Source organism: Cylas formicarius, unplaced genomic scaffold (genome assembly GCF_029955315.1).
Source record: "Cylas formicarius isolate icCylForm1 unplaced genomic scaffold, icCylForm1.1 PGA_scaffold_9__14_contigs__length_23061073, whole genome shotgun sequence".
NCBI lineage: Eukaryota > Metazoa > Arthropoda > Insecta > Coleoptera > Brentidae > Cylas > Cylas formicarius.
In genome coordinates, this window is record NW_026844365.1 from 461815 (window position 1) to 488452 (window position 26638).

A 26638-nucleotide genomic window follows, 5' to 3' on the forward strand; every position below is an offset into this window, starting at 1 on the left:
TTGTACCAATCTGTGCTTAGAGTGGAGCGATTGTAGTTACGTCATTGTTAGAACCCGCCCCATCTATTATTCATGGCAAGGGGGGCGGTCGTAAGGGGAGCCGCGGGGCAGGGGGACGGCCGGGGACCCCAGCTAGGGGCGGGCCACCCCCGATTGCTGATTTATACTGCCGCCGCCGCCGCCGCATACCTCCGCATGTCCACCGGTTGTTGTCGATGTGCGTGTGTTGGCGAATATGTTGCGCGGGGGGCGGCCCGGGGGGCGGCGGGGCAAATTAATATTTTCGCCGTAGATTTTTTTGATAGCGCGTTTTTTTTTAAGCGGCAGGAATGTTATTCGGCAACGTAAAATGGCGTTTTCGACTCAGCGTGGTCAACGGAGATTATGTTGCAATGACAAAAAATTGACAAACAATAATAGTTATTAACGCAATTTTTCTAAAATACAAGAACTAACACAAACAAATTCGAAGACATCGATCATATCAATTACATAGTACTTACTCCGGTTCATTCGGCGCCAAATTACGTATTGCAGAAAGATTTGTCAAATTTTGAAGGATATTTCTCCCTGAACAGATTGTTTGTTAACCCTGAGCAGTGTCACTGTATTTTATTTGCAAAAAAACTACCACATTTGCAAATTAAAAGCGAACTGAACTTTCCGGATTCTGTAAAGTATCCGATTGGGGGCTTCTTTTTAAGATGCACGTAGAAAACATTGTTCAAAAGGCCCTAAATAGTTTTGGGTTTGTTCTACGGGTGACTAATGGGTTTAATAATAAAAAATCTAGAATCCAATCTGGAATCCAATGTATTTTAAATATATCGAACGGCTGGAGAGTGTACAAAGAAAATTTGTAAATGCTATAAATTATAGATTTAATAGGCAGAGACATTAGTTATGCAGTGTTTGGAAAATGGCAGAACAAATTCTGATTTTCTATTGTTTTATAAAGCTGCAAACGATTTGATTGAATCTCCTTTCGTTTTGGAAGAAACTTACTTTAATTATAATCCCCACATTCTTCGAAACAGGCAAACGTTCCCTGTATATAGATATTATTCAAACTACTTTTATAACTCTGTATAATAGGAGAGAACGCGTTTCCGGATCTTGATCTGTTTACTCTGAGCTTTGAAGGCTTTAAACGGCACTTGAGACGGCATACCAATTAACATACTGTGATAAAAAGCTGTAATAATTTAAACTAGTCCACTGAATTCGTTATACAGAGTGGATTAATACATATATAGCTTTGTATGGAAACCTAAATTTTCTTCGTAATATAGTTTCGCTATAGGGAGTTTTCACTGTATTATAATCGTCCTAGAAGCAAAATAAGAAAATTGGCAATAACAGACAGAATAAAAACGTTCTAACGTGAACGCTAGTGTAGGATCGCAAACACTTTAGACGTAAAAACCATGTCATCCACGCCCCGTGGGAGTAGCGGAGGAGTAAACCACGCCCCCGTAAGGCGTGGCCGATAAGCAAACCGCTCCCATTGGCCCACCCATTGCAAAAAGGATCCAATGATGGTTAGATAGTTAACTTTTCAATTGCTTTTGCAGGTTTGAAGGTGATTCCAAGGTCAAATCGCGTCGCCCAAAGTCCGACTCTTTCGCCCCTAAATTCTTTTAAGCGAGAGGGGGCGGGGTTTCGAGGTACTCGGAAAAATCGGTAAATGCGGACTTGAAAAACGCACCCCACCTGTCCGGCAGCGTCGCGCCGGAAATAAGGGTTGAACGAGCCGGTTCCGGGGTGCGGAAGCGCGCGAGTGGCTCCCTCTAAGCAAATACGGCAAGGTGGAGTGGTTCCTCGCCCGACCCCGCGTCGCGTAAACACGTGTTTTCGTGTGTGGGAGTTTGAAAGTTCGCGACAGCGGCGCGCCGCTTCGTAGTCCCGCGGGAACGCGTTTTAGGTAAATTTTTGAGGCAGCTCCTCGAAGAACTCAAAGTTCAAATTTTGCGTAGTGGTGATACTAAACAATATCTGCAACAACTATTCAAAGTAATTGGAAGAAATAGTCCAAATATAAACTGGTGCAAAATTTTGGAAGAAAGGTCCTCAGATAATAAAATTAAAGCAGTTGAATTCAAAAAACAAAAAACAATCTTAAGATCCCATGGAGAGCTAGGTTGACAAATGAAGAGATTGTTGAAAACCTCAATAAAAACCTCTAGCTCCGCAACATTATGAAGAAGAAGAATAATGCCTATCTCAACTGCAACCGATCATCGGAAGAGGATTGGGACGGAAGATGTGAGGCGACATACAATGTAGTCGCAAACAGAAGAAAGAAAAGAAAAAAGAAAGACGAAGAAGAAAATACTGGAGAGGTTGCAGATGATCCAGAACATTCCGATTAGTTGTAACTGAAGAGGTTAGATCGTATCTCTGGGAGCTCGCAGTAACTCGCCTGATCTCAAAGAAATTGTCTTCTATTGCGATGAAAGTCAGTTGCCGGACGCGCAGTAGATCGAACTACGTCATACCAACGCAAAGAACAGCCCAATACTTCTTGGAAATGGAAAATGTAATCGCAACTATCTTTAAATGGATCTGTAAGGAACAAGAGGATACTATTCACAAATCTTCTGGATTCCTTCGTTCAGTTTGAACAGTTAAGTTTCAGTTAAGCTCTGAAAAGGCCAACAGGATTATGGGCGAAACGTCATCAAGTCAGGAGGAATCCAGAAAATTGGGAAATAATATTATATTACAAAGTTTCTTTGAAAAATTATTTCAAAAGAGGAGAACTTGCTGATGATCCAGAACTGCTGTATTCGATTTGGCTATAACTTAAAGAAATTCTCTATCTCTATGAGCTCGCAGAGACGAAGAACGACGTGAGGAGCAATTTACTACATTAATGTGCAGTATTTTAAAATACGGTAGACCACATGGGCCACCTCCAGCCATAGAGGTATTAGGAAATTCCTATCGACATCTTCATTCAAGGGACATGTTACCTCCCGTGTGAAAACCGAAACTTCTCATATAGATTTATTTTTGTATATCCGGTGCAGTAGTTACGTGGGAGAGCAGTTATTTGGAACATGTTAAAATATTTGTTGAAGGCCCCTTTTTTGATTTGATTTAGCAACCAGCCCTTAAGTATAGGCAACGAGCGTGGAATATATCATTTCTGGAAGCAGTTTAAAAATAATAGTATTTATTTCGCAACAAAGTAATACAGAAAGTCATACACAAATTTCCCAGCCTTATGGTTGGAAAAGAGGAGCTGAAAACAAATACAAGTTCAACCCCTAGACACCGAAAGTAACACTCAATGGGATACCTGCACATTATGTCCGACCCCTACGCGATTAACGAAAAAGTTTTCTACAGTTGGGAAGAAAAATAGTATACAAGGAAAAATTAAAAAAAGTCTAAGTCCATATCGACGTCCCACATCACTTTTCGTTTCTCCCTGTTCTATCTCCCGAATTAAAGCAACTTTCGGCCTACATTCCTTACTTTGTTACTTGATATGCCCTTTTTTCTTTCGGCATGGAGACCTAATAGTACATCAGATTTTTAGTTTTACGTTATACAGAGTTTCGCTATAGAGAGTTTTCACTGTAATAAAAAACTTAACAAAAAAAAAATAAAACAATAAGATGTTATCTCCCAAATATACACAGCAAATAGAAGAGGCCCAATGATTGAACCTTGTGGAACACCACACGTAATTGTCATTCTTTCTATCGAAAAAGGTAACCAAGCGGGTTTTTTATATTTGATTTTTACTTTAAACAATAAATCGAAAATATTTACCAAAATGTAGTTTAATATCTTAACCTTTTTCTTAACTGAAATTATAGGCGATATCGGTAAAAAATTATTTGCCTTTACCGTCTTACCGGGTTTAGTTATTAAGTTAAATTGTGACGAGCCGCCGCTGCCCCGCCGCGCGCCCTTAATTACACGGCGCTGGCTTATTTTTGACAAGTGTATTTAGCGGTTAATAATAACTCGTTTTCGACGTGAGGCCCCCTCCTATAATTTCAATTAAGACACGACGAGGCGGTTATTAGAAAATCATTTGCCAAGCGGTCGGATCAAAAATTTAAACGATCATGTCGGTTAATACGTCTTTAATTGGTAGGCCTCGTTTCTAACTTTTTTTGGGGGGCGACGGTTAACTAGCGCTCGCGTGTACAGCGCGTTAACTAGGCGCTGGCGTCTCACAAACCATGACAGATGGAAGATCAAGCTGGCAAAATTTTACGCAAAAGTATAGCTTGTACCAAATGCAATCAAGAACAACAACGTACCGATTTCACATTAGATTTTGAAAGTAGTGCTACCAACTGATGGGTTTTAGGTTAGAGGTTTGTGTTCTGTTGTTAAAAAATTGAACATGGAAATTTTTAACCTCTCAACAAGATATTTTTTTGATTGGAAAGGGCAAATTATAACCTACAAAATCGTTTTTTTTTTACCTTATTCGCGCTAAATTTATAAAGCTCCAATAATAATGGAGGACCTTAACGAGCTTGCGCATTGACATAATATTATCAGTGTCCATCGCATTCAACAACTTGTGCAGTCTATCTTTGAGGCTTTGCTGTTTTCTTTCGTATCTTTTTCTGTTTGTTGGCTCATATTCCATCACCGTCTTCAGCCAAATTTAAGATTTCATCCTCCTTACCACAACAGATGCTTTGTTTTGACTATATCTGCGCTAGTGATTATTACTATTAGTGTCCGTCTTATTTCCCTATTCCCATATATCATTTTGTTGCTTATTTGGTTTTATTGAGTTTAGTGTATCCTCCCTCGCTGTGCTCTGTTTGGTTTCGTAAGTTTTTATTTCAACTTCTTTAATTTTATTCTCCTATTTTTAGATACTCCACATTTCTGTCATTGCCATTCCAAAATAGATCAAGTGCACTGCTTTAATAACCATTATTTGATACGTAGTGTCGTCAGTTATTAAAAACTTACATTTATAGTTCTCCTCTACTTAAAAAGTCAATTTCATTTCTTCCAAGTAATAATACTAGGATAATGAACGATTTATTTTACCTACCCATTTGAGGTTACAATTCAATGTTATGGTCCGAGTTATTTCGTCACGGATGAGTGACAAAACCCCATAGGTCCCAGAAATGATTTATACATCGGCACGTAACGTCATCAGGTATCTAGCCAATCACGATCCGTACATCTAACGAAACGCAACTGTTTTCTCTATTCTGCAACGCATAGCGTTCCCCAAGTCCCACGCCGACGACAAAATAAAACAAAATTGCCGGCAATACCATCTCCGCCCTGGCCGAAAACAATTACCCGCGTAGTATCGGTTGCCGCCGCCCCTTTCCCGCCGCCCGCTCCTCCGTAGACCAATAAAAGAATGGCTCCATTCTTTCGCCGCAAGGGGTAGTAAAAAACCGGTGAATATATTTTGTGTAATTGCGCCCCATAAGTCGGCTTTATTATACTTGCTAGGGGGGCGGGCGGCGGCAGTATAAGACTGCGCTGCCGTGTTAGGGGCCCCCTGGGGCTCGCCGGGGGGGCACGTGAGCGCGCAGTTATTTTCGGAACGCTATCGCTACGGGCAGCGGCGTCCTCCGACCGTGCTGATAGTCCCCGCCCGTGACGTCACGTTTCGGCCCGGCTCGCAAGCGGCGCGGCGAAAATTCGCGGGCGCCGCCACTGCCCGCCACCGAATAATTTTTCAAGATGCCCGCGTTGTGTGCCGTAATGCTTCCTAGAGATGTTATTCTCCCGTAAAGAATGGCCGCGAGGAACAACGCGGCTGTTTAGAATTTTTGCCGCGTCTCGCCCCCGTTTGATATATTTTTATGCCCGCCGCGTCTCTATTTCGCTCACCGCTTTATTGCGAGGCGAACATAATGGTAGGCTGCGCCCGAAGGCGCATATTTCAACGAGATCGGGGACGAACTCGAGCGCAAATTGCGTTAATTAAAATGCCTTGCGATTTAAACGTTTCATAATTAAGAGTATCATTGCATCGCCCACGTGTTGTACTAGCGCCATCTGCACGCCGCGAGCTTCGTTGTTTCTGTCCAGACACGGATGAATTTTATAAGAAAAACCGCTGGCATAAGGTTACTTTCATGCTGTTCTGTGCGCCCTCTAGTTGCGACGAGGTGAAGGTCGCGCAAGCTGGGCCAGAATGGCGTGTGACGCGGTCGGGTTAGGTTTCGCTTTCGGGTATTTTAAATGCGTTTCGCGCACGTTGCGTAGGACGCGTGTGTCGACGGATTTAATGGAAGATTCCGCCGTTTTGACGTCGCCACGTTAAGTAAATGGTAAGTGTTTAAAATCGGTTTTAATTAAAATTCGTGTGCGGCCTTCGGCTCCTAGATAGCGCCAACGTGCCCCGTCCGACCACACAACCTATAATAAATTTGACGTAATCTCAACAAAACCGATGCAACGTTTAAATAATAATCCTTGTTCAAGCAACGTTAATACCTTAAAGATGCCACGACGGTTACGTGGCGATCGCGATGAGTTTTAGTCGCTGAAAACGTTTAACCATGTCGAGGACGCAGCAGGAAGAGCTGAACGAGCACAGCGTCTTCGTGCGGAAGATATTATCCGCGCTGTTTTACGCGGTCGCGTCTTTCATGATAACGGTGGTGAATAAAACGGTGCTGACCAGTTACGGGTTCCCGTCGTTTCAAGTGTTGGGCATCGGGCAAATGGTGGCGACGATCCTGGTGCTCTTCGCAGCGAAAAAGCTAAAGATAGTGTCGTTCCCTGGCTTCGAGCTCGGCACCTTCGGCAAGATATTCCCGTTGCCGCTCATATTCGTCGGCAACATGATTTTCGGACTCGGCGGCACCAAAGAGCTAAGCTTGCCCATGTTTACCGCCCTGAGACGCTTCTCCATACTGATGACGATGATTCTGGAGCTGTACATTCTCGGAGTGAGACCAAGCGTCAGCGTACAGTTTAGCGTCTACATGATGGTGTTCGGTGCCGTGCTGGCCGCTTGCAACGACCTCGCCTTTAACCTCCAAGGTTACGTGTTCGTGCTGCTGAACGATTTCTTCACCGCCACCAATGGGGTTTACATGAAGAAGAAGCTCGAGTCGAAGGAACTCGGCAAGTACGGCCTGATGTTTTACAACTCGCTGTTCATGCTGGTACCCGGGTTGTTCCTGGCCTTTTACACCGGCGACCTGGAGGCGGCGTACCACTTCGGCGACTGGCTCGAGCCCCTGTTCCTAGGCCAGTTCCTGCTCAGTTGCGTGATGGGTTTCGTGCTGTCCTACAGCGTAATACTGTGCACGATGTACAATTCGGCACTCACCACCACCATAATCGGGTGCCTTAAGAATATCTGCGTGACGTATTTGGGGATGGTGATCGGAGGCGATTACATATTCTCGTGGTTCAACTTTGTCGGGCTCAACATCAGCGTCGTCGGCAGTCTGGTGTACACTTACGTTACGTTTAAGGTGAAAGACGCTGGCGCCACCTACGCGCCGCTCAGCAGCGACAAACCGACCACCGTCGTATAGTACAAAATATTGTAGTCGGCCGTGCTCAAACGTCGGACGCTACCAATCTAGTAACTGTGGTGTGAAGTGAGTGACATTTAGGAAATTTTAACGGATACTCGCGTCGTTTGCCCAAAGGTAACGCGGTAACGAGAAAAAGTGGTGCCGCCCACCGTATTTTCCTAAAGGCCGTGCCATACTTTGTACATACTACGTAAATATACCGTGCCGAGTGTTTTTAGCGGCGTTTACAGTGCCAGTTTATTCGAAAAAGCTGTGTGTTTCACGTCGAAAGTGCAATATTTATATATATATTTAGTTGTCTGTCCCAGTCGAATGTGCCTGTGATTCAATAAAAAAAAAAAACATCGAAACGCGAGTGGTTTTATTTTTCAATTTTCGGGCGACGACGGCCGTCTTCAAGCCATGTAGGTACGATACAACTTCTACATGTATTTTTTTATGTAAATTGGCGAGTAAATTAACCTGCATTGAAATTGCTTTGAGGTGCTAGATGCTATATAAGAACAATCGCAGTAGCCAAAGTTTAGCACGAAGTTTCTTTTCTTTTTTGTTACTTTTACGAGTATTGTGGATTCCTACTGTGTCGGTTGTTGATGCATCGAACTTGCTAACGTTTCGCCAATAATCCTATTGCCTTCTTCAGAGCTTGACTGAAACTGGCTCGCGTTCTATTCTGTACCTGCTTATACAGAGTGTTTCAAAACAGAAGCGATTATTTGTTCAAAATAAAATGTAGTAATGTTTTCATATAGTTATAGTTCTAATTGGTTGTTGAATATACTGTTTAAGATTTAACCCCAGCTAGTTAGACCGCACATGCATTCCATGTTGCATATATTGTACTGAAAGGTATTTTAGCGGTATCTACTGAGAACATTTATCAATTATCTTCCAAAAAATTACATTTTAAAAATAATGTATTAATAAACATTTCTGAAACAGGACAAGCTTCCAAGGAATTTCTTGAATATTCGCGCGTACATTAAATGCATATCTGCCATTTTTTCATTAGTGTTATTCACCATTCATAATTAAAACCCTTATTAATGAATAATTAAATGATTACATAATATTTTTTTAAATGTCAAATAAAACTAGATTTGTTTATCTAACAAATTTTGTTTGTTTATTTTTAAATAAAGAAGGTATTTTTTAATTCAATTATAATGTCTTTTAATAGCAATACTTCCGTAATATTTTCTTTTTTACGATAAAAAAAAATACAAATATTTTTTGACCCAGGGTTTATATGATAACCAACCGTTCATTTTACTTTTCGCATTTATCTTGAAACACCCTGTATATTGTTTGAGGGACGCGGAGCTTCGCGCTAAAATGAAAAGTTTTTTTTTTTGAGAAAGAATACAACACGCGCAGTCGAATAATTTTATTTATAAATGCGGGAACTCGCCGTATATAATATGTACAAAAGTGGAAAATATAAATATATCGCTATATGTATATATACACTACACACCCGTTAGGGAGGCCCGAGGAGTCTACGAAGTGGCAACACCGCGTCACGCTTCCTGCGAGCTCGGTAAAGTGTAACGTACCGGCTGTATCAAATATTTTTAATTATTTTTTTTTATTATACTTTATTTTATTTTACTCCAGGGTCCTTCCCCACGGGCGTTTGTTTCGGGGCACTACGTGTTTTAAAACGTCTAGAATTAAACGAGGGGCAAATCACCACCGAAAGTTGGTACACCGGATTTCACTAATCATAAAATTTCACATCTTTTACGGATTTTAGATTTCACAGATTTCTAAATGATTCTTTAATCAACTTTAAAAAATTACTAAAGGAAATAAATACGTATAAATAAAAATATAAATTTTCTAAATATCAAGTCAATTATATTTTTATTTATTTTTTCTCTTTTCCTTCAAATTTAATTAAGTAATTTTATTTTTAAAAACGGGCACGTTCAATACATTTAGTTAGAAATTTCGACAATTATTAAAAAAAAAACATCGCAAATATTTTTTCTCAAATTGAAAAAACTTAAAAAATAGCAAGTGAATTTTCTCATTTTCCAATATTTCTCTAAATTGGGTAGGGCGCAACTAAGGCCAACCCACTGCAACCAAGACCTTGGAAATACTCATCTAATCACAAAATTTGATGATTTCACGAATTTCACAGGGATAGTACACCAGATTTCGCAGTTTGGGTTTCATAGATTTTACGGATTTTATCCATTTTGAGAAATAATTTTTTTTGTTATCTGTTATATTATTCATAATAAAAAATACGCTTAAAAGTGTGAAATGATATTATGGGTATTCAGCGTTAAATAAATAAATATTAATTTTATAAAATCCATAGATTTTCAAAACGGACATGGCAATTATGTTTTAGAATTTAAATAAAAATTCAATGTTTATGACTTTATCTTCCGCTTTATATATTGAAAAATTTCACAGATTTCACGAATTTCACTAAGATGGTATATCAGATTTGACATTTCCATTTGGAAAAATAATTTGTATATTAAATAATAAAAAATTACTAAAGCAATTTTTTTTTAAATGCTTAAAACCTCTTTTGAAAAAGTAGGAAAACGTATTATCGACAATTAGCGTTGTGCGAATGTGAATTTTATAAATTTCAATTATAACTTGAAAAATGCCAAGTGAAATTATTTCACAGACATGGTGCACCAGATTTCACACATCCATAAATGTTTTATATTATCTGTATATTATCAGTATTCAGCATTAGATGAATAATTACAAATTGTGTATATTTTTTTTCAATTTTTCTCTTTTCCTTCAATTTTAAATAAGTAATTTTATTCATGGAAATGGACACGTTTAACACATTTAGCTAGGAATTTCAATGATTATTTGGAAAAAAATATCGGAAATATATATATATTTTTTTTAATGGAAGCCACATATTTTTTATGACCTTATCTTACGTCTAATAATCTCAAGACGACTGTATTGTAGATTTAAACAAAAAATCTATTTTCTTTGAATTGATTTTGTTCAAAGAAACTGACACGTTGAAATATACATTTAGTTAGGAATTTCGATGATTATTTAAAAAAAGGAGTTTTCGATTTCCGATATTTCTCAAAATTGGTTTGGGTGCAACATTGGCAATAGCCGTTTAATCACAAAACTGAGAGGGTGGACCAGATTTCACGCGCGATCTACCCCTAGCAAATAAATAACCGGGCGACGTACAGCAACTCCTAAACTAAACCTAGGCTAAATCTTTGGCTCGTGACTGGCTTGAAACGCGACCCCCCTCCATCACTCTTTGGACGGTAGCACGAGGACGACCCCCAGGTATACGTCAACACGCGTCCTTGCGTCGCACTCGCATCTCGCTCTCCGCGACCGCTATCCACTCGTTGCGCGCCGAGTCGAACCACGTCAGCCCCAGGTTGTACCTGCCGTTGAGATTCGCGTGTTGACAATGCGAGTACCACCATCCGCCTTCGTAGTTGCTCGCGCAGTGCGTGTTGGAGATGTCGCGGTCGTTGTCCACCGTCGAGAACTCCATCCGGTTCTGGTAGTCCATCGCGTCGCTCGCGTTCCCCGCGTAGCCGCCCACGGCGATCCTGTAACCGTCCTCGTAGCCGGCCACCCGAAAGTCGGAGTACGTCGCCTGCCAGTACCCACCGTAGATGTCTTTCATGTTCACCTGGAGCGCGGAGCAGTTGTCGACGGTGAGACGGTGCAGGTTCCTGTTGCCCAGCCAGTGTTCGCCCGTCGCCGACCCGAACCCGGTACCGTAGTCGTTCCAGTCGCGGTTAAAACTGACGGTACCGTCGTACCTCTTCTGCACGGTGGTCCAGCCGGAGTCGCAACGCGCCAAGATGGGTTCCGCGTCGCCCGGCGCGATCAGGTACACCCCCGACGGGCCCTCGACCGATCCGCAGTCCCTCGGCAGCTTGTTGACGATGCTCTTGTACTCGCTCTCGAAAGATCTCAACTCCTCCACCAGCCTGACGGTGCTCTTGGTCGCGTTCCCGGCGTCCAGCTCGGACTCCTCCTTGAGGATGTGGTCGTGGAGGCGAGAGTGCTGCGTCGCGGTCGCCTTCTCCAACGCCACCAGGTGATCGGCGACGCGACGCAGCTCCTCCCTGTCCGCCGAGGTTTTGACCTGCAGCTCCGAGACGGAGAATCCGATCGCTTTGAGCGACTCCCGGACGTTGCGTCGCTCCTCGGCGCCGGCGGCGACGTCCGCAGCCGCTTGCGCCACCTGCACCTCCACCTTGGAGATTTCCTTGCGAAATTCCGGAACCGTGCGGTCCAATTTGGTCTCGACCAGTTCGACGTTCTCGAGGAGTTCGAGCATCGAACTGCGCAGCTTGTCCACGTCGATTTTCTGCGCGGTGAGGTTAGCGAGAGGCACCGTCTGCTCCAGGCGGTCCACGCGCGACTTGAGAGCGTAGTTTTCCTTGTGCAGGGTCCTGGCGCTCTTGTCCAGGTACTGCAGGTGACGGCGTACCGTTTTGTGGTGCCGGCCGCGCGGGGGGGCGTCGTCCACGGGCGGCGCGAGGGGTCGTCGCTCGGATCGCAAGGCGCGGATCTGAAACGAAGGACATGCGGGTAGAAAGGAGGCAGGTGGTCGTCTCGGCCGACCACCTGTCCCGACGTGCCGACACACTGCTCGGATTTGGGTCGTCGTTATATACAGGCCGTCCAATTAATTAATTAATTAATTGGGTCCTTGCATATATTTAAAATTCGAAGGAAAGGCTTAAAAAGTGTCTCCCTGAAATATTTTTACCACAAGCACCATATTAACGTCATAGTATACTTGGACCAAATATATAGTGCTTTTACAACGGACCCCGTGATTAACTTTACCTAATGTTTATTAGTCCAAAACCAGGACCGTCCTAGAGAGATATAAGTATGTTTTTAATCTTTTTAAAATAGTACGAAGTCACAATTCATTACGTTCTTTTTCATAACATTTCTACATAGTATCATTATCAACATACAAAATATTAAATATGATAATAATAAATTATCAAGTCGAATCGAATGATATATTTAACGTCTCTGTCAATTTTCAGCTCTATGTGAATTTTGCCCAAGTTTTGACTTACTTTTATCTATTTTGCTTGGATTACATACAGATCTATGGACAAGCCACATCTCGAATTCAGATAGGAATGAACATATCGCAAAAATTTCAAGTCTCCAAAGGCCTTAAGAAAATGGAGAAACGCATGGAATTAAGATGGATAAGAGTGGACGAACAAGAAAAGAAATAGGAGACCGAATAGTGAAGGGGAAAAGAGTCAAGGGATGTCTCAACTTTATTAAACTTAACTTAAACTTTATTAATTTAAACTTATATACGATGCTATATTTAAAAGCATAGTCCTTTGTGACTACGAAACATGGCAACTAAACAAAGCCTTGGAAAGAAGACTTCTGGCGCAGAGCAGCCGACAAGTCAACGATGGATCGAGTAAACAACCAACGAATAAGGGCAATCATGGACTCGCAACTACAATTTATATGGTACGGCCACGTAGAGAGAATGGGTGAAGAAAGATTACGAAAGCAAATTCTAAAATGGACATCCACAGGAAGAAGGAAAAAGGGAAGACCTAAGATCACGTGGCTAAACGGAATGCGCCGAGCCATGTCAGAAAGGATTCTACAACCAGGAGACTGGGAAGATCCAAAGGAATGGAAACTGGGAACCGAAGACTTAGGACGCTATAGAACCGCTAGTTTATTGGGGCTCACCTCGTTTCTCATGTCGCCGTTTTCGGCCGCCATCTTCTTCCATTCGGCCCTGAGGGCGGCGAACTCCTCCCTCATCGTCAGCAGGTCCGCTTGGTACTTGGCGTTTTGTCTGCGTACCGCCTGAAGTTCGCGGTTCAGCGTCGAAACGTCGGTCTCGAAGAGAACGAGACGCGCGTCGACCCGCTCGCGGTTTTCCAAGATGGCGGACGAGTTAAGGGACGCCTGGAACTCGGCCACTTCCGTCTTGAGTTCCGCCACCGCGTCCGACAGCCATTTGGTGGTCAGCTTCTCGTTTGTCGTTTGTGTTGGGACCTGGGGAGCCGAGCCAGAACGCAACTGGTCGATCTCCAACCTGCGGGAAACGATTAGGTCAACCAACCGGCAAATTGGACATTATGGGGCGCGGTATTCAATTTCGGTGCCCCCCCTCCCCCCCCCATGTAACTGGATACTTGCGGGGGGCGACAGATGATATTTACCCACGCACACACCTTAATACTTTTTGGCGAATGCAAATCGGAAGCCATTTACCCCCGCGGGTGGAAGCGGGGGGGTCAGTCGGGCGGAAAATCGTTTTCGTTTTTCCACGCTTTTCCAGTTTCCATTTAATTTTAAACGGGCATTAATTTGATTTTGGCGAATAATTTACGTTATTATCTAAACGATCCACGATCAGAACGGATATCGGAACATTCTAAGGGATAATAAAGCCGAATACTATAACTATACGCTATCTCAGCAAGAGCGTTTTCGCGAACCTTTGGTAGTTTTCTGTGAAACAAAAGAGGGCGTTCACAACATTTTCACGACTTGCTAGGTTCTTAAAATACAGGGTGATTTTGGACATTTGAAGGTTTGTGGCACCCCTAGTATCTCGGGTATCCTATGAAACGTCGGAAAGATGAAAAGTGCATTCGATATAGATTTTTTTGCGTGCTTTAAGTATAGTCCCCCTGTAACTTTAAACTTTGAATCGTTATATACAGGGTGTCCAAATAGAGTGTCAAAGAAAAATGTTGATATATATGAGATAAATATACCGGCACCTTCGTAAATATGTGGGAAATTACACTTATATTGTATGTATCTAACAATATCACAAAAGACACAATAAATATTACCTGAACGTGAGAAGTCTACAGAGAATTAAGTAAATTTTTTCCAGATAATAACTAATAATTAACTCCGAGATTTAAACCAAAATAAAATTATGAACTGCGCAACTTTGGGAAAACGATTTAAACAGTATTTTACGCCGGGGATAATATTAAAAATGCAATATTAATATTGCCGATACTTTCAGAAAAAAAAACGCATTAAAACTATGAACGAAACTGCAAAACAAAAAAGAATTGTTTAATTAAGTTAATTTATTGCACGAAATGTCTCCCACCGACTTCGATAATAATAATAATAATAATAATCATAAACACATGATAAACAGAGATTTGCACTGAAAGACGCGACCTCAAAAAACATTATTTTATAGTTCAGTAATATTTTTGCTTCAAGAAAGACAGAATTGTTTTTTTTTAATTATTTCGACATTTTATTTGGACACGTTGTATATTTTATATATTAATCAATAAATTTTGGAAAATAATACGCTCCTGACTTTCCTGGTGTAAACGAATCTAAATATCACATTATTTTAACACACTATTTGGACACCCTGTATATATTATATATTAATCAATAATTTTTGGAAAACAATACGCTACTGAGTTTTTTAGTTTAAACGATTCAAAATATCACATTGACTGGAAATAATGATTTTTTAAATTACTATTAAAACTATTTGGACACCCTGTATATATTATATATTAATCAATAAATTCTGGAAAACGATACGCCACTGACTTTTTTTAGTTTAAATGAGTCTAAATTGTCACATTGTCGGAAAAAAAAAGATTTTTTAAATTACTTTTTCGGGAAAGGAAAAAGACTTTTTTAATTACTTTTGCGCACTATTTGGACACGCTGTATATATTATATACTAATCAATACATTTTGGAAAACAATACGCTACTGATTTTCTTAGTGTGGACGAGTCTAAATATTCACATTTTCGGGGGGGAAAAAAGATTTTTTTTATTACTTTTGCAAACTATCTGGACACCCTGTATATTATTATATATTATATATTAATCAATAAATTTTGGAAAACGATACGCTCCTGACTTTTTTAGTTTAAACGAGTCTAAATTGTCACATTGTCGAGAATAAATTGATTTTTTAAATTACTTTGAAACACTATTTGGACACCCTGTATATATTATATATCAATCAATAAATTTTGGAAAACGATACGCTACTGGCTTTTTTAGTTTAAACTAGTCTAAATTGTCTCATTATCGGGAAAAAAATGACTTTTTTAATTACTTTAACTATTTTGACACCTTGTATAAATATTATATATTAATTAATAAATTTTGGAAAACATTGTCAGGATTTTTTTTATTACTTTGACACACTATTTGGACACCCTGTATATATTGTATGTTAATCAATAAATTTTTGAAAACGATTCGCTACCAACTTTCCTAGTTCAAACGAGTTTAATTCTCGAGAAAAAAATGATTTTTTCTATTACTTTGACACAGTATTTGGACACCTTGTATATTTTATATAATCGATAAATTTTGGAAAATGATACGCTACTGATTTTCCTCGTGTAAATGAGTCTAAATATTCACATTGTCAGGAAAAAAAATGTTTTTTTTTCATTTGGACACCCTGTATACATTATATATTATTCAATAAATTTTGGCAAACGATACGCGCTAATGACTCCTAATGTAAACGAGTGTAAATATTCACATTGTCCGGAAAATTGGATATTTTTTATTCGCAATTTTCAAATGACTTTTTGACTTAACGGCCGTTAAATTTTTGAGTTCTTATTAATTTCTAAACGAATTCAGCCTCTCCTCCGATTTGCCACTTTGCCCCGTCCCCCGAGTCCCAAAAAAAGCCTACCTCAGACTGTTCACCTGGTCCCGCAGCTCCTCGACCTCGGGCCCTTTGAAGACGATCTTCCTCACGTTCTCCTCGATGTTCCGCAGGTCTTCGGTGCGGCGCTCGACTAGCGCTTTCACCTGCTTACTCAACACTATCAGTTCGTCATCTTTCGGAACGCCCTGTACACGGACAGCGTTCAGACTCGCGCACGCCACCAATATCGCTAGAAGGCGCATCTTTGATCTCGCGTTCTCGAAACGTCGGACGCACTGGCGATACGCGTCAGGCCCCAAAACGGTTTTATACGAACGCGAGGGGCTTCGTGCGCCTGCGCGCAGGTGTTTGGCGCAGGTGGCGCGTCCCGCACGGGGTGGTTTAGTCCGGGGTTCGATGATCCGAAAACGGCGCGGCGCGTTTTTCGAAAATTTGAAGCCGATTTTATTATCTGAAGTTGGTTTCATAATATTTTATAAAAATTTAATGTCGTTTCGTGGAGTTTGCTCTATAAAAAATAGACGTTCGATGAGGCAGTAGGCAGGAAATACACTTTCTATGGAGTGTTGCAAGATGATTCCCAAATTGAAGCCGATTTTATAAAAATCCTAATCTATATGAATTGAAGTCGGTTTTATAACAATGCACGCAACACGAGACATAAATTTCAATATAAGGCGAAGACGTTTTTATAGCAATGGGACCGGATATTGGAGACTTGTTGAAGTCGATTTTATAAAAGCGGAAGGTTTTTCCGTTTGTTCTACGCGAGCCTAGAAATATAAGTTCTGTGGGGCCTAGCAAGAGGAATCAAAAATTGAAGCCAATTTTATACAAAATCGCAGTCTATATAAGTTGAAGTCTGTTTTATAACAACCCGGTACGATGCACGTAACACTAGAGATAAACTTCGATGTTAGGCGAAGCCGTTTTTACGGAAATGGAAGCCGATATTGGAGAATTTACACGTGTTGAAGTCGACTTTATAAAAGCGGATTATTTTTTCGTTTGTTCTACGCAAGACTAGAAATATAAGTTCTATGGGGCGTAGCAAGAGGAATCAAAAATTGACGCCGATTTTATAAAAAATCTAAGTCGATATGAGTTGAAGTCCGTTTTATAACAACCAGTACAATCGATATTAGGTGAAGCGTGGAAATGCGACCCGATTTTGAAGAATTTAGATACGTTGAAGTTGATTTTATAAAAGTTGAAGTGGCGTCGTAAGGGTGAAGCACCTCCAAGAAAATTCAGAGTCTGCCAGTCAATAAAAAAGGTGATGGCCACGATCTTTTGGGATTGGGAATTCTTTTGATAGATTTTAAAGAAACTAATACCACTGTCAATGGTAAATATTACGCAACATTATTAAATAAATTGCGAGACTGCATACATGTAAAACGTCGAGGAAAACTGACCAGAGGCGTGCGTCCTTTGCACGATGCACCTGTCCATACTGCTGGTGTTGCACATGCTGGCATTTTAGAGTGTGGGTTCCAACAGATAGATCATCCTCCCTATATTGAATCGTAGTGATATACGTTGAAGTTAGTTTTTATAACAACCAACGACGCAATGATCGTGACATGGGAGAGCAGTTCGGGAGAATGAGAAAAATGAAAGCCAGAGAATTCGGTGTTACGGTGGGAGAATTTTAAAAATTGAAGCCAATTTAAAAGTTGAAGTCTATTTTATAAAAAGCCTAGTAGATGTAAGTTGATGTGCTTGACGCAATAGATGAAATTCATGTTACGGCGGTATGTGAAAAATTGGAAGCCGTGTTTATACAAATGGAAGGCGATTTTGGAGATGTTTTGTACGTTGAAGTCTATTTTTATAAACACTAAAATGCGTGGAGTTTAATCTACCAAACAAACGTTACGATAAGGCGAGTCAAGTCTTGTAGACAAAGGAAACGAAGATTGACAGCGATTTAAGAAAAATCGTTATCGATATAAGTTAAAATCGATTTTATGTAAGTCGAGTGGCTTTCTATGGGATCTACTCGAACGACATTCGATTTGCTGGAGTAATAAGAAATTTTGCATGACAAATAGAGGGAAAACAGTTTATAGTTGACTTCAAGTCGATTTCATCCAAGACTTTTTGATTCGAAACGGAAACTTCACAATTTTAGAGATAAAAAATGATTTTTTCTTGCTTATGTGTGTATTTATTAGGTTATATGTATATTAGAATTGTGTATATATGTCATAAAATGGAAACGGTATCAAATTGTATATATTTTCACAGGAATATATTAATATGTCGGGCGTACGAAGGGGTGTGTGCTAAGTTAGTCTTTCTCCCGCAATCCTTTCCGTTCTTTTGGCAGAACCACGATCCTTTTGTCACTCCGGACGCCTGACACACTTAAAACCGATGGAACGCGAGTCCGATCATGGCCGCCCGCGTTTCTTTTCAATGCACGCACACACGAGCGGCAGATGTTTCGACCGACAGGTAAATTTTCGTCCCTCCGCAGTCGGAATTCGGCCGATACGCACCGCTCGCGCGTAAAAATCCCCAGAACTCGGATCGGGCGGGCCCGGGGGCCCCCTTTATCCCGTTCCAACGTCTCGTTACCGTTCGCTGTGTCCGAAATCGGATCCGGCTCGAAGGACCACATCGTCGCGTGCGTCACGGAGACGGTTTCCTTTGTGTTTTCGAATAACAATAGACGCGCCGGAGATATTGGAGAAAAACGAGGACGGGGTTGATGAATTACTACGGTCGGAGGGGCGAGGGGGCGGGCGCCGGGGCGGTAGCGTAATAATAGCAGAGTCGGCTGGGAAAGCCAAAACTGATTTATTTAAAAAAACACCGATTTTATTAGGAAAAAAACATTCTATTAAAAAAGCAAGCCTACCCAAATGAGGTTTTGCCGAAATTTTAGCCAAAAACTGATGCAAATTTTATGCAAAATACAAAATGGAACCGGAATTTCAAAAATTGAAGTTTATGTATTTCAATTTGATGATGATTTCGTCTTACTTAAAATCGGTCATCGATATAAGATATAAGAATAGTAAATATCAGCAAATTTCGTTGTTTTTACATATACCTTCGGAGTAGAGTAGAATAGATATTTATTTACTAATACCAATATAACTAAGGAAAACAATCGCAATATGTCTAAATATTTTTAAAATTGAAAAACATAAAAAATATTATTTGGAATAAATACAAAATTTTTCTTGAAAAAGACCAACAAACAGAGAGCCAAATTGTGTTATGGAATACACTTTTTTTTTATTTTTATTCATATTATTCATGTTATTCATGTATTTTTTTTTACTGGAAGGTGTTTTTACTTGTTGAGTAAGAATGAATATCAGATCTTGTTTGAAAATTGTGTTTATTTTTATGTACATAAATTAACACCTTAATTGACAGTCAAGTTCTGCATCTAGAAACTGTGTATTAAGATGGGTGAAGAAAAACGTTAATTTTTTTTAGGATCTGACACGCAAAAACTAATTGCTAGTTACCTCTAGAAAGTACTTACCGCGTATGATTAATGGGTAGATTATAATCATATCTTTAAGCCAATTTTATTGATATTTTTTATAGGAAATTGGAGCCTCTACAAAAATATACATTTTTGATAAATCAAAGATATTCGAGGAAAAAGATCGAAGAATTTAAAGAAAAATGTTTTCAATTATTCTTATACAAACCATTTTGAAAATATTTGCATTGGCATCCCAATGGGTGCTTATATTCATTAAATTGGTGAGTTTTCACAGCATTCACGCAGTTGATTTTGATAAAATTACAGTTTTTAAAATATTTTTTACAATTTGTTTGGGAATCAAATTTCTAACTGTATTTTCTTTTATAATTTTATTTTATTCGCAATTGAGGATCATAATTGCATATTTATCAACGGGTTCATTTAAAATAAAGAAAAGAAACACGAAAGACCATTTCTGTAGAGCATTAAATTTCGTATAAGAATAATTAAAAACATTTCGCGATAATTATTTCTCAGTCACTAACAAAATTCGGAACAAAAATTATCGAATATATTTTATTCTTGTAATTAATTTTTTCGTGATGTTTGTTATTAAAATGATTTCATTCAACTCGTGGAAAAACTTCCCTCTGTGAAGGAATTATGTACTGGTTTTGACTAAAATAATTTCTGAATTCATTTATTGTGTCTTTTGCTGTAGTATTTTTATTAATTTTATTAGTATTCCCGGGGTCCCACACCGAGACATTCCAATAGTCTATGTTGTGGGCATTAAGAATATATGACAAAAATATATGCCTTTTTGCCCATATTTTTTTTGCAATCGTTTATGCCAGGTGATCAGAAGTGTTGGGAACTTTTTTGGACATCGACACTGTATCCTTCACGAAGTTTCATCTTTGATCGCTTCGTCCAAAAATGTTGTTAAATCTTCAAAATGGCGGCGGCGTACCGTGATTTTGTCTATAAATCTCACTTAGACCTTCCACTGAAGTAAATAAATTCATTTAAATTACTTAAAATAAAGATTAATAAAAAATCGATTTTCTAAATAAATTTTGATACCGCATGTCTCGAAAACGGAGCAAGTTACAAGATTTATTAGATTGCTTAATAGTATCTTTAGACCAAAATTATGTTTAATTTAATGGACATATTTGCATCTCTAAGGAAGATTTGATTATGGGAAACCCACTTAGTCCTTTGTTAGCCGAGATTTTTATGGATAATTTGAAAAATATCATCCTAGAACATCCTTTAAAAGTTTTCTACGTGGATGGTGTCTTTGCTTGCTTTGTTGGAGCAGACAGACAATTGAATTCTTTTTTAAATTACATTAACGCATTACATAATCGTATAAAATTCACTATCGAGATTAATCTATTAATTTTTTAGACTTAACTATTAGGAAAACGCAAAACAAATTAGATTTTTCCATTTACCATAAACCTTCACACACGGACACAGTCATACATAACAGCTGAAATCAGCCTTATACACATAAAATGGCTGCATTTCACCCTTTTATACACAGACTTCTTAATACGCCACTCTCAACAGAAAATTACAACAAAAAACTTAATATCATTAAACAAATTGCGCTGAACAACGGCTACAATCCGTCCATTATCGATAAAATTATGGATAAAAAAAAAATCTAGACAACAGTAAACTCTATTTATCCGAAACCTAATACAGAACACCAACAATTTAAAACATTTACATATATAGGAGAACCTAGTGAAAAAAATTGAAAAACAATAGCAAAATTTTTAAAAAACAATAAAAGGAAATTTCCAAAATCTCAAAAATCAGGTGTCTACAGGTTGAAATGCGGATCTTGTCCTAAAATATACATTGGACAAATAATTCTTCAAGAAACGCATTAACGAACATAAAAGAGCGTTTAAAAACAATAGTCTAGATTCTAATTATGCTACACATTTAAACACAGAAAAACAAATTTTTGACGACAATTTTGATATTTTACATACAGCCACACAAAGTAGAAAATTAAATTTGTTGGAAGCCATGGAGATTAACAAAATGAGACATTCAAATGTATTGCTTAACGATCAATTAGATTTAAATACGTCTCCATTATTAAGCTTAAATTCTCACAACAACGTTAATTAAGGTTTTAAGGTCATTTTTCGGTTTTGTCGAAACAATTGAAATTTTAGTTCTTATTTATTTTGTTAAATGGATTTTCATCAAGTAAAAGCCACCTCAGTTCAATTTTTACAAAAAAAAAACTTATTTTCGACCCGTAAATATAAAACAATTTCGAACCGCCCTGTATATTCTGCGATTCCACTTCGTTATCGAATAAGTAAGTGTCAAAAAATTTGCCACGACCGGATTGTTTTTCGATCATTCCGGGCGCGATTCTCGCGCGGTGGAAAATGGCCGCCGTCGAAAAAGAGAAATTGGCGGTGCGTTTCGCAAACCTTCCGGCCGTACCGCCCTTCTTTTTAATTTAAATTCTTCGTCCGCGACGTTAAAAAATTAATTGGCGTGCGCGACGTTGCCACGTCGTTGCCGAACGATTGCTTTCGCCAAAATTCCCCGAGTGTCGTTTCGGTAGGTATAGATTGCCTAATGGGACGACAGCTGATACTTATTTTCAACGAGGAGATACGATGCGGCGGCTGCTCCGGCAGCGGCGTACCGCCCCCCTCTTTTGCGCGAGCTTAAAAACCCCTTTTTAATTTTTCTAGTCCCCCGACTCGCGAGGTCGTTTTTATATACTAGAAGTCCGTTTTATTAAATTAGAAGCCGGTTTTATTAGCTCCGAAGCTATCTTATTGTTTCCTATATTATCGGAATGGCACAAGTGTAAGCTCTTTTATCAAAGCTGAACCTGTTTGAAGTTATTTTTGAACGAATTTGAACTTTTGAAGCCGAATTTTATAAGTGCTTTTCGGTATTATTGGTATAGCACCTCCGGATGTTTTGCGAGATCACTCTTTGGAAACCGCAGCTCTTTGAAGTTATTTTTAAACAACTTTGACCCTTTGACGTCGATTTTATAAGTGCTGGAGCTGTTTAATCCAATCTCATGTTATGGGAAAATCCGGAGTCGCTCTGGACGTTTTAAAGGTCGTTGTTCGAAGACACAACTTTTTGAAGTTATTTTTGAATAAATTTAACCTTCTGAAGCCGATTGCAAAAATACTGAAGTGCTTTTTTGTATTATTGGTATAGCATGTTTTGTAAGATTTCGAAACCTTACCTCTATTTTTGAACAAATTTTACCATTTGATGTCGATTTTACAAGTGCTGAAGCTATCTTCTCCTTAAGTGCTGAAGCTGTCTTTCCTATCTTATGTCAAGCGAATAGCGCGATTCGCTCTCAATGTTTTCAAGGTCGTTTTTCGAAGCTGGAACTCTTTGAAGTTATTTTTGAACAAATTTGACGTTTTTAACCCGATTTTATAAGCACTAAAGTGCTTCTTTGTATTATATGTATAACAAACTTCCCTCTGCATGTTTTGTAAGATCATTTTTCGAAACCTTTCCTCTATTTTTGAACATATTTCACCCTTTAAAGTCGATTTTATAAGCGCTGAAGCTATCTTATCCTTAAGTGCTGAAGCTCTCTTATCGTATTTTAAGGGAATAGCGCGATTCGCTCTGAATGTTTTTAAGGTCGTTTTTCGAAGCTGGAACTCTTTAACAATTTACCGCGTGATATTAAAAACTGTGATTTAAAAGACGCCATGTATTGTCCAATAAAGATTTTATTATTATTATTATTATTTGAAATTTTGAACAAATTGGGAATGATATGGAAAAATAAAGTTAACTAAGATTTTTTTACAGTAATAAAATCACTTGTATTATTATTATTTGAAAATTTGACCCCTCCTCGACGAGACGCCGCTGGCCACTGGCGGCACGTGTCCACCGTACGAGACCGCTCGCGTTCTGCAGCTGTCGGCGCAGCTGAAACCGTCTCCGAAACACATGTCGGAGCAGATTATCATCGTCGCGGCGTAGTCTCAATTTTCGACCGCCTCCGGCGCGGAGGCGAAGACGGTTTTTGTTTACGCGTTCACCCTGTATAAACGTCGACCGCCCCTCAAAGTAACTGAACTCGTTCGCCGCCGCCGCAGCGCCGGAGGAAACGACCATTTCCGGGTCCGTTTTCCGTTGAAAGGCAGCTCCCCCTTCAATAATAATAATAACTACAGCGGCGGCGGCCAACCGCGGCGTCCATCAAAACCAACGCTCGGACAATGCGACGACGACGTACAAAAAAAGGTCACCTCGGGTGAGCGATCGCGACGTTTTCTCCTGTTTTTCCCCACCCGCCCCCATTATCCGACCGACTGCGCCCGTTAACGTTTCGTCGCGGGGTGGTGGCTTTTCTATCGGGGCGGATGGGAAAAAAAACGACCGACGATCGAAAACAACGCGGAGGCCGACTCTTTAATTGCCTGTTTCCCTTCGGGACAGCTGCGCCTCGCGGCCCCATCAGCAGGTGGCCGCCATATCGACGTTTTATTTGGTGCGACGCGTATCCGTCTCAGAATCGTCAAGAAGAAAGTTCTCCGAACGGCAACCGGAGAAAAATTATTGTCCGAAACGGACTGGCGAAATCGGCGAAGCGCCATCTGTCGGACGGTAGCCGCAGCGATCTGTTGGTCCGTTAAAAAGGTTTCTTTCGTTAGAACCTATATTTACCCCGAATCAGGAAATTGCTCTTAGTTAAATACCTAAGTTTAATCCACATTATTAATTAACGTAATTGAACAGTAAAATAATTTAAAGAAAACTGGAGTATATATCGGTTACTAAACTATTTTACTATTTGTTCGTCCTAACAAAATAATAATTGCCATTGCCAAAATCACATCACGTGGCCTCTTCCGGCCTGACTTAACTGGGTAGTTCTCCTTCCTTTTAAGCCTTTTAAATTTAGTTGCTTTTCAGTCTTGTTAGCCCGTTAAAGGGCCAACAAGGCTATTGAAACCATTACCAGAGTAAGCCAGCTATTGTGGAATGAAGCGTTTCACGTCATTTATTCATTGTATTTGTTAAATTATGATTTTATATCTTAGAGTTACGTTAGCAATGTCTATTTTGTATTCTGTGCCTTTTTGTTGTGTTTTTGTTTTGACCAGAAACTAAGACGAACAGAAGAAAGATAGAACTGTGGCGGTGGTGCACATTGCACATGTTTTAGTAATAAAGATTCAGTTTGAAGAATTCCGTTTTATCATTTTTGATTGTATATTCTCACAGTAACGTTCTTCGCAATGCGGCAACTCAGAGCTGCTGCAAATCAGAACAGCTGCATTTTTTAACCAATTCCGGAAATAAATCAATGGTAACATGTTGAAGCGCCATCTCTTAGACAGTGACCTAAACTTTACAAAAAAATTAACAAACAAAATTAGCGCACTCTCTTAGGCAGTTGCCAAACCAAAGTTGGAGCGTTCACTCGATTTTTTATTTCCAGATTTACGTAGGCACCGGTCGAAGAAAACGCGCGAGACGTCTATTTTTAAAACTGCGAACATTGACGTAATACCGAGATCGTTTCGTCGCCTACCGCGATGGAGCACGGATCGTGCGAGATCTCGTCGGAACTGTACTCCGAAAACGACTACAAATGCGACGCCGGACCGACGGTGAACCAAAAAAGTGAGTCGAACCGTCATATTTGCTCGCCTCGATCCCGTGGTGTTTTTTTTGCAGACGTGGTGTCTCGTTTTCGCTTCTCTTTGCCCCCGGAGTCCGTCGTCGACTCGGACGGCGACCTGGTGGTGCCCAGGAAACACTCTAAACCGACCGAAACCTTTATCGATTTGGGTAGATACGAGGTAGAGGTCGCTACAAGTTACTAACCGCCATTTTACCCGCAGAACACAGCCAGAGTACCAACCTAGACTTGGTCGGGTTGCAAGTGTGGCGGGGCTCACTTTTACTAGCCGATTGGCTACTTTGTCACTCCTCCTCCCTGCCGGAGGACGATTACGTGCTGGAATTGGCGGGAGGAGTGGGACTCGCGACCATAGTGACATCTATGTTCCGACCGGTGATATGCACAGGTGCGTCGCCAACTCTGACGTCTGTTTTATTTATTTGGTTGGCATGGCCTACTATCCGGTTTTCGCAGACGTCAACAGGGGCGAAATTTTCGACGTGATCCGGGCAAACTGCGCGAGAAACAACCACCTTACCGCGCGGCCCGTCGAAGTGATTGAGCTCGACTTCCAGGAGGCCATTTTGCCGTCCAAAATAACGTCTCTGTTGCCGAAAGTGTCCACGATCGTCGCCGCGGACGGTAATGTCGCGTTTCGATTTATATATCATGACCACCGATAACATTTTGTCCCTCAGTGATCTACGACGACACCTTGACGGACGCTTTCGTCGAAACCCTGGGGAAGCTGCTCGCCGTGCCGCCGAAACGTCGGGCGTACGTTGCCTTGGAGAAGCGTTACGTCTTTACCGTGGCCGACCGCGATTGCGTGGCGCCCTGTTACGATTATTTTCTAGGTCGGCTCGACAAGTTGGAAAACGTCATCGCAGAGCAAGTGGAAATAGATTTCCCGCAATATTTTCGCTACGACAGGGTGAAGGAGCTGGTCTTGTGGCGGATATCGTCGAAATTTTGATTTGATAATAAAAATACTCAACGCTTAGCGAGTTTTATTTAAAATTACCAAGCGCCATCTGTTAGCGAATAGCTGAAGATTTTGTAAATCATGGACATAGACAAAAATGTCTTTTCCTGTTTTTAAATTTTGAATGCGAAATTAGAAATTCCCGTGGAATTTAGAGGATCAGTCTACGGGAAAAAGGAAGTAATTATATGAATAACAAAGACAATTTATTGGTTTATTCAATTTGATATTAACATGGTCCAATATACTATGCAAAAAAAATAGGGAAATATAATAACTATTATTGGAGAATAACAATAATACCCAAGTCAAACCTGTATGTCAAC

At 40.1% G+C, this 26638-nt stretch overlaps 3 protein-coding genes across 3 annotated transcripts; 2 read left to right on the forward strand and 1 right to left on the reverse strand.

Annotated features, from left to right (window-relative positions):
* Window positions 1-6153: 6153 nt before the first annotated feature.
* Window positions 6154-26321, forward strand: LOC132707298 (methyltransferase-like protein 22). Its single transcript, XM_060679091.1, has 6 exons — window positions 6154-6287; window positions 25142-25326; window positions 25381-25494; window positions 25548-25733; window positions 25802-25969; window positions 26026-26321. The coding sequence occupies exons 2-6, from the start codon at window positions 25239-25241 to the stop codon at window positions 26301-26303; spliced, it is 834 nt and encodes a 277-aa protein (XP_060535074.1). The 5' UTR covers window positions 6154-6287; window positions 25142-25238; the 3' UTR covers window positions 26304-26321.
* LOC132707297 (UDP-sugar transporter UST74c) lies at window positions 6350-7877 on the forward strand. The gene has a single exon (XM_060679090.1). The coding sequence runs from the start codon at window positions 6519-6521 to the stop codon at window positions 7506-7508; it is 990 nt and encodes a 329-aa protein (XP_060535073.1). The 5' UTR covers window positions 6350-6518; the 3' UTR covers window positions 7509-7877.
* LOC132707295 (protein scabrous) lies at window positions 9952-16458 on the reverse strand. The gene is made up of 3 exons (XM_060679088.1): window positions 16221-16458; window positions 13242-13593; window positions 9952-12063 (listed from the first exon to the last, which is right to left on the reverse strand). Exons 1-3 carry the CDS (start codon window positions 16436-16438, stop codon window positions 10822-10824), a joined length of 1812 nt encoding a protein of 603 aa, XP_060535071.1. The 5' UTR covers window positions 16439-16458; the 3' UTR covers window positions 9952-10821.
* Window positions 26322-26638: the final 317 nt, after the last annotated feature.

Coding starts and splice junctions, on each gene's coding strand:
- LOC132707297 (XM_060679090.1), top strand. CDS start 6,519: ATGTCGAGGACGCAGCAGGAAGAGCTGAACGAGCACAGCGTCTTCGTG.
- LOC132707295 (XM_060679088.1), bottom strand. CDS start 16,438: ATGCGCCTTCTAGCGATATTGGTGGCGTGCGCGAGTCTGAACGCTGTC. Junction 13,594..16,220: donor GACCAGGTGAACAGTCTGAG/GTAGGCTTTTTT, acceptor CGTTTCCCGCAG/GTTGGAGATCGACCAGTTGC. Junction 12,064..13,241: donor ACGGCGACATGAGAAACGAG/GTGAGCCCCAAT, acceptor CCTTCGTTTCAG/ATCCGCGCCTTGCGATCCGA.
- LOC132707298 (XM_060679091.1), top strand. CDS start 25,239: ATGGAGCACGGATCGTGCGAGATCTCGTCGGAACTGTACTCCGAAAAC. Junction 25,327..25,380: donor ACCGACGGTGAACCAAAAAA/GTGAGTCGAACC, acceptor TTTTTTTTGCAG/ACGTGGTGTCTCGTTTTCGC. Junction 25,970..26,025: donor CACGATCGTCGCCGCGGACG/GTAATGTCGCGT, acceptor TTTGTCCCTCAG/TGATCTACGACGACACCTTG.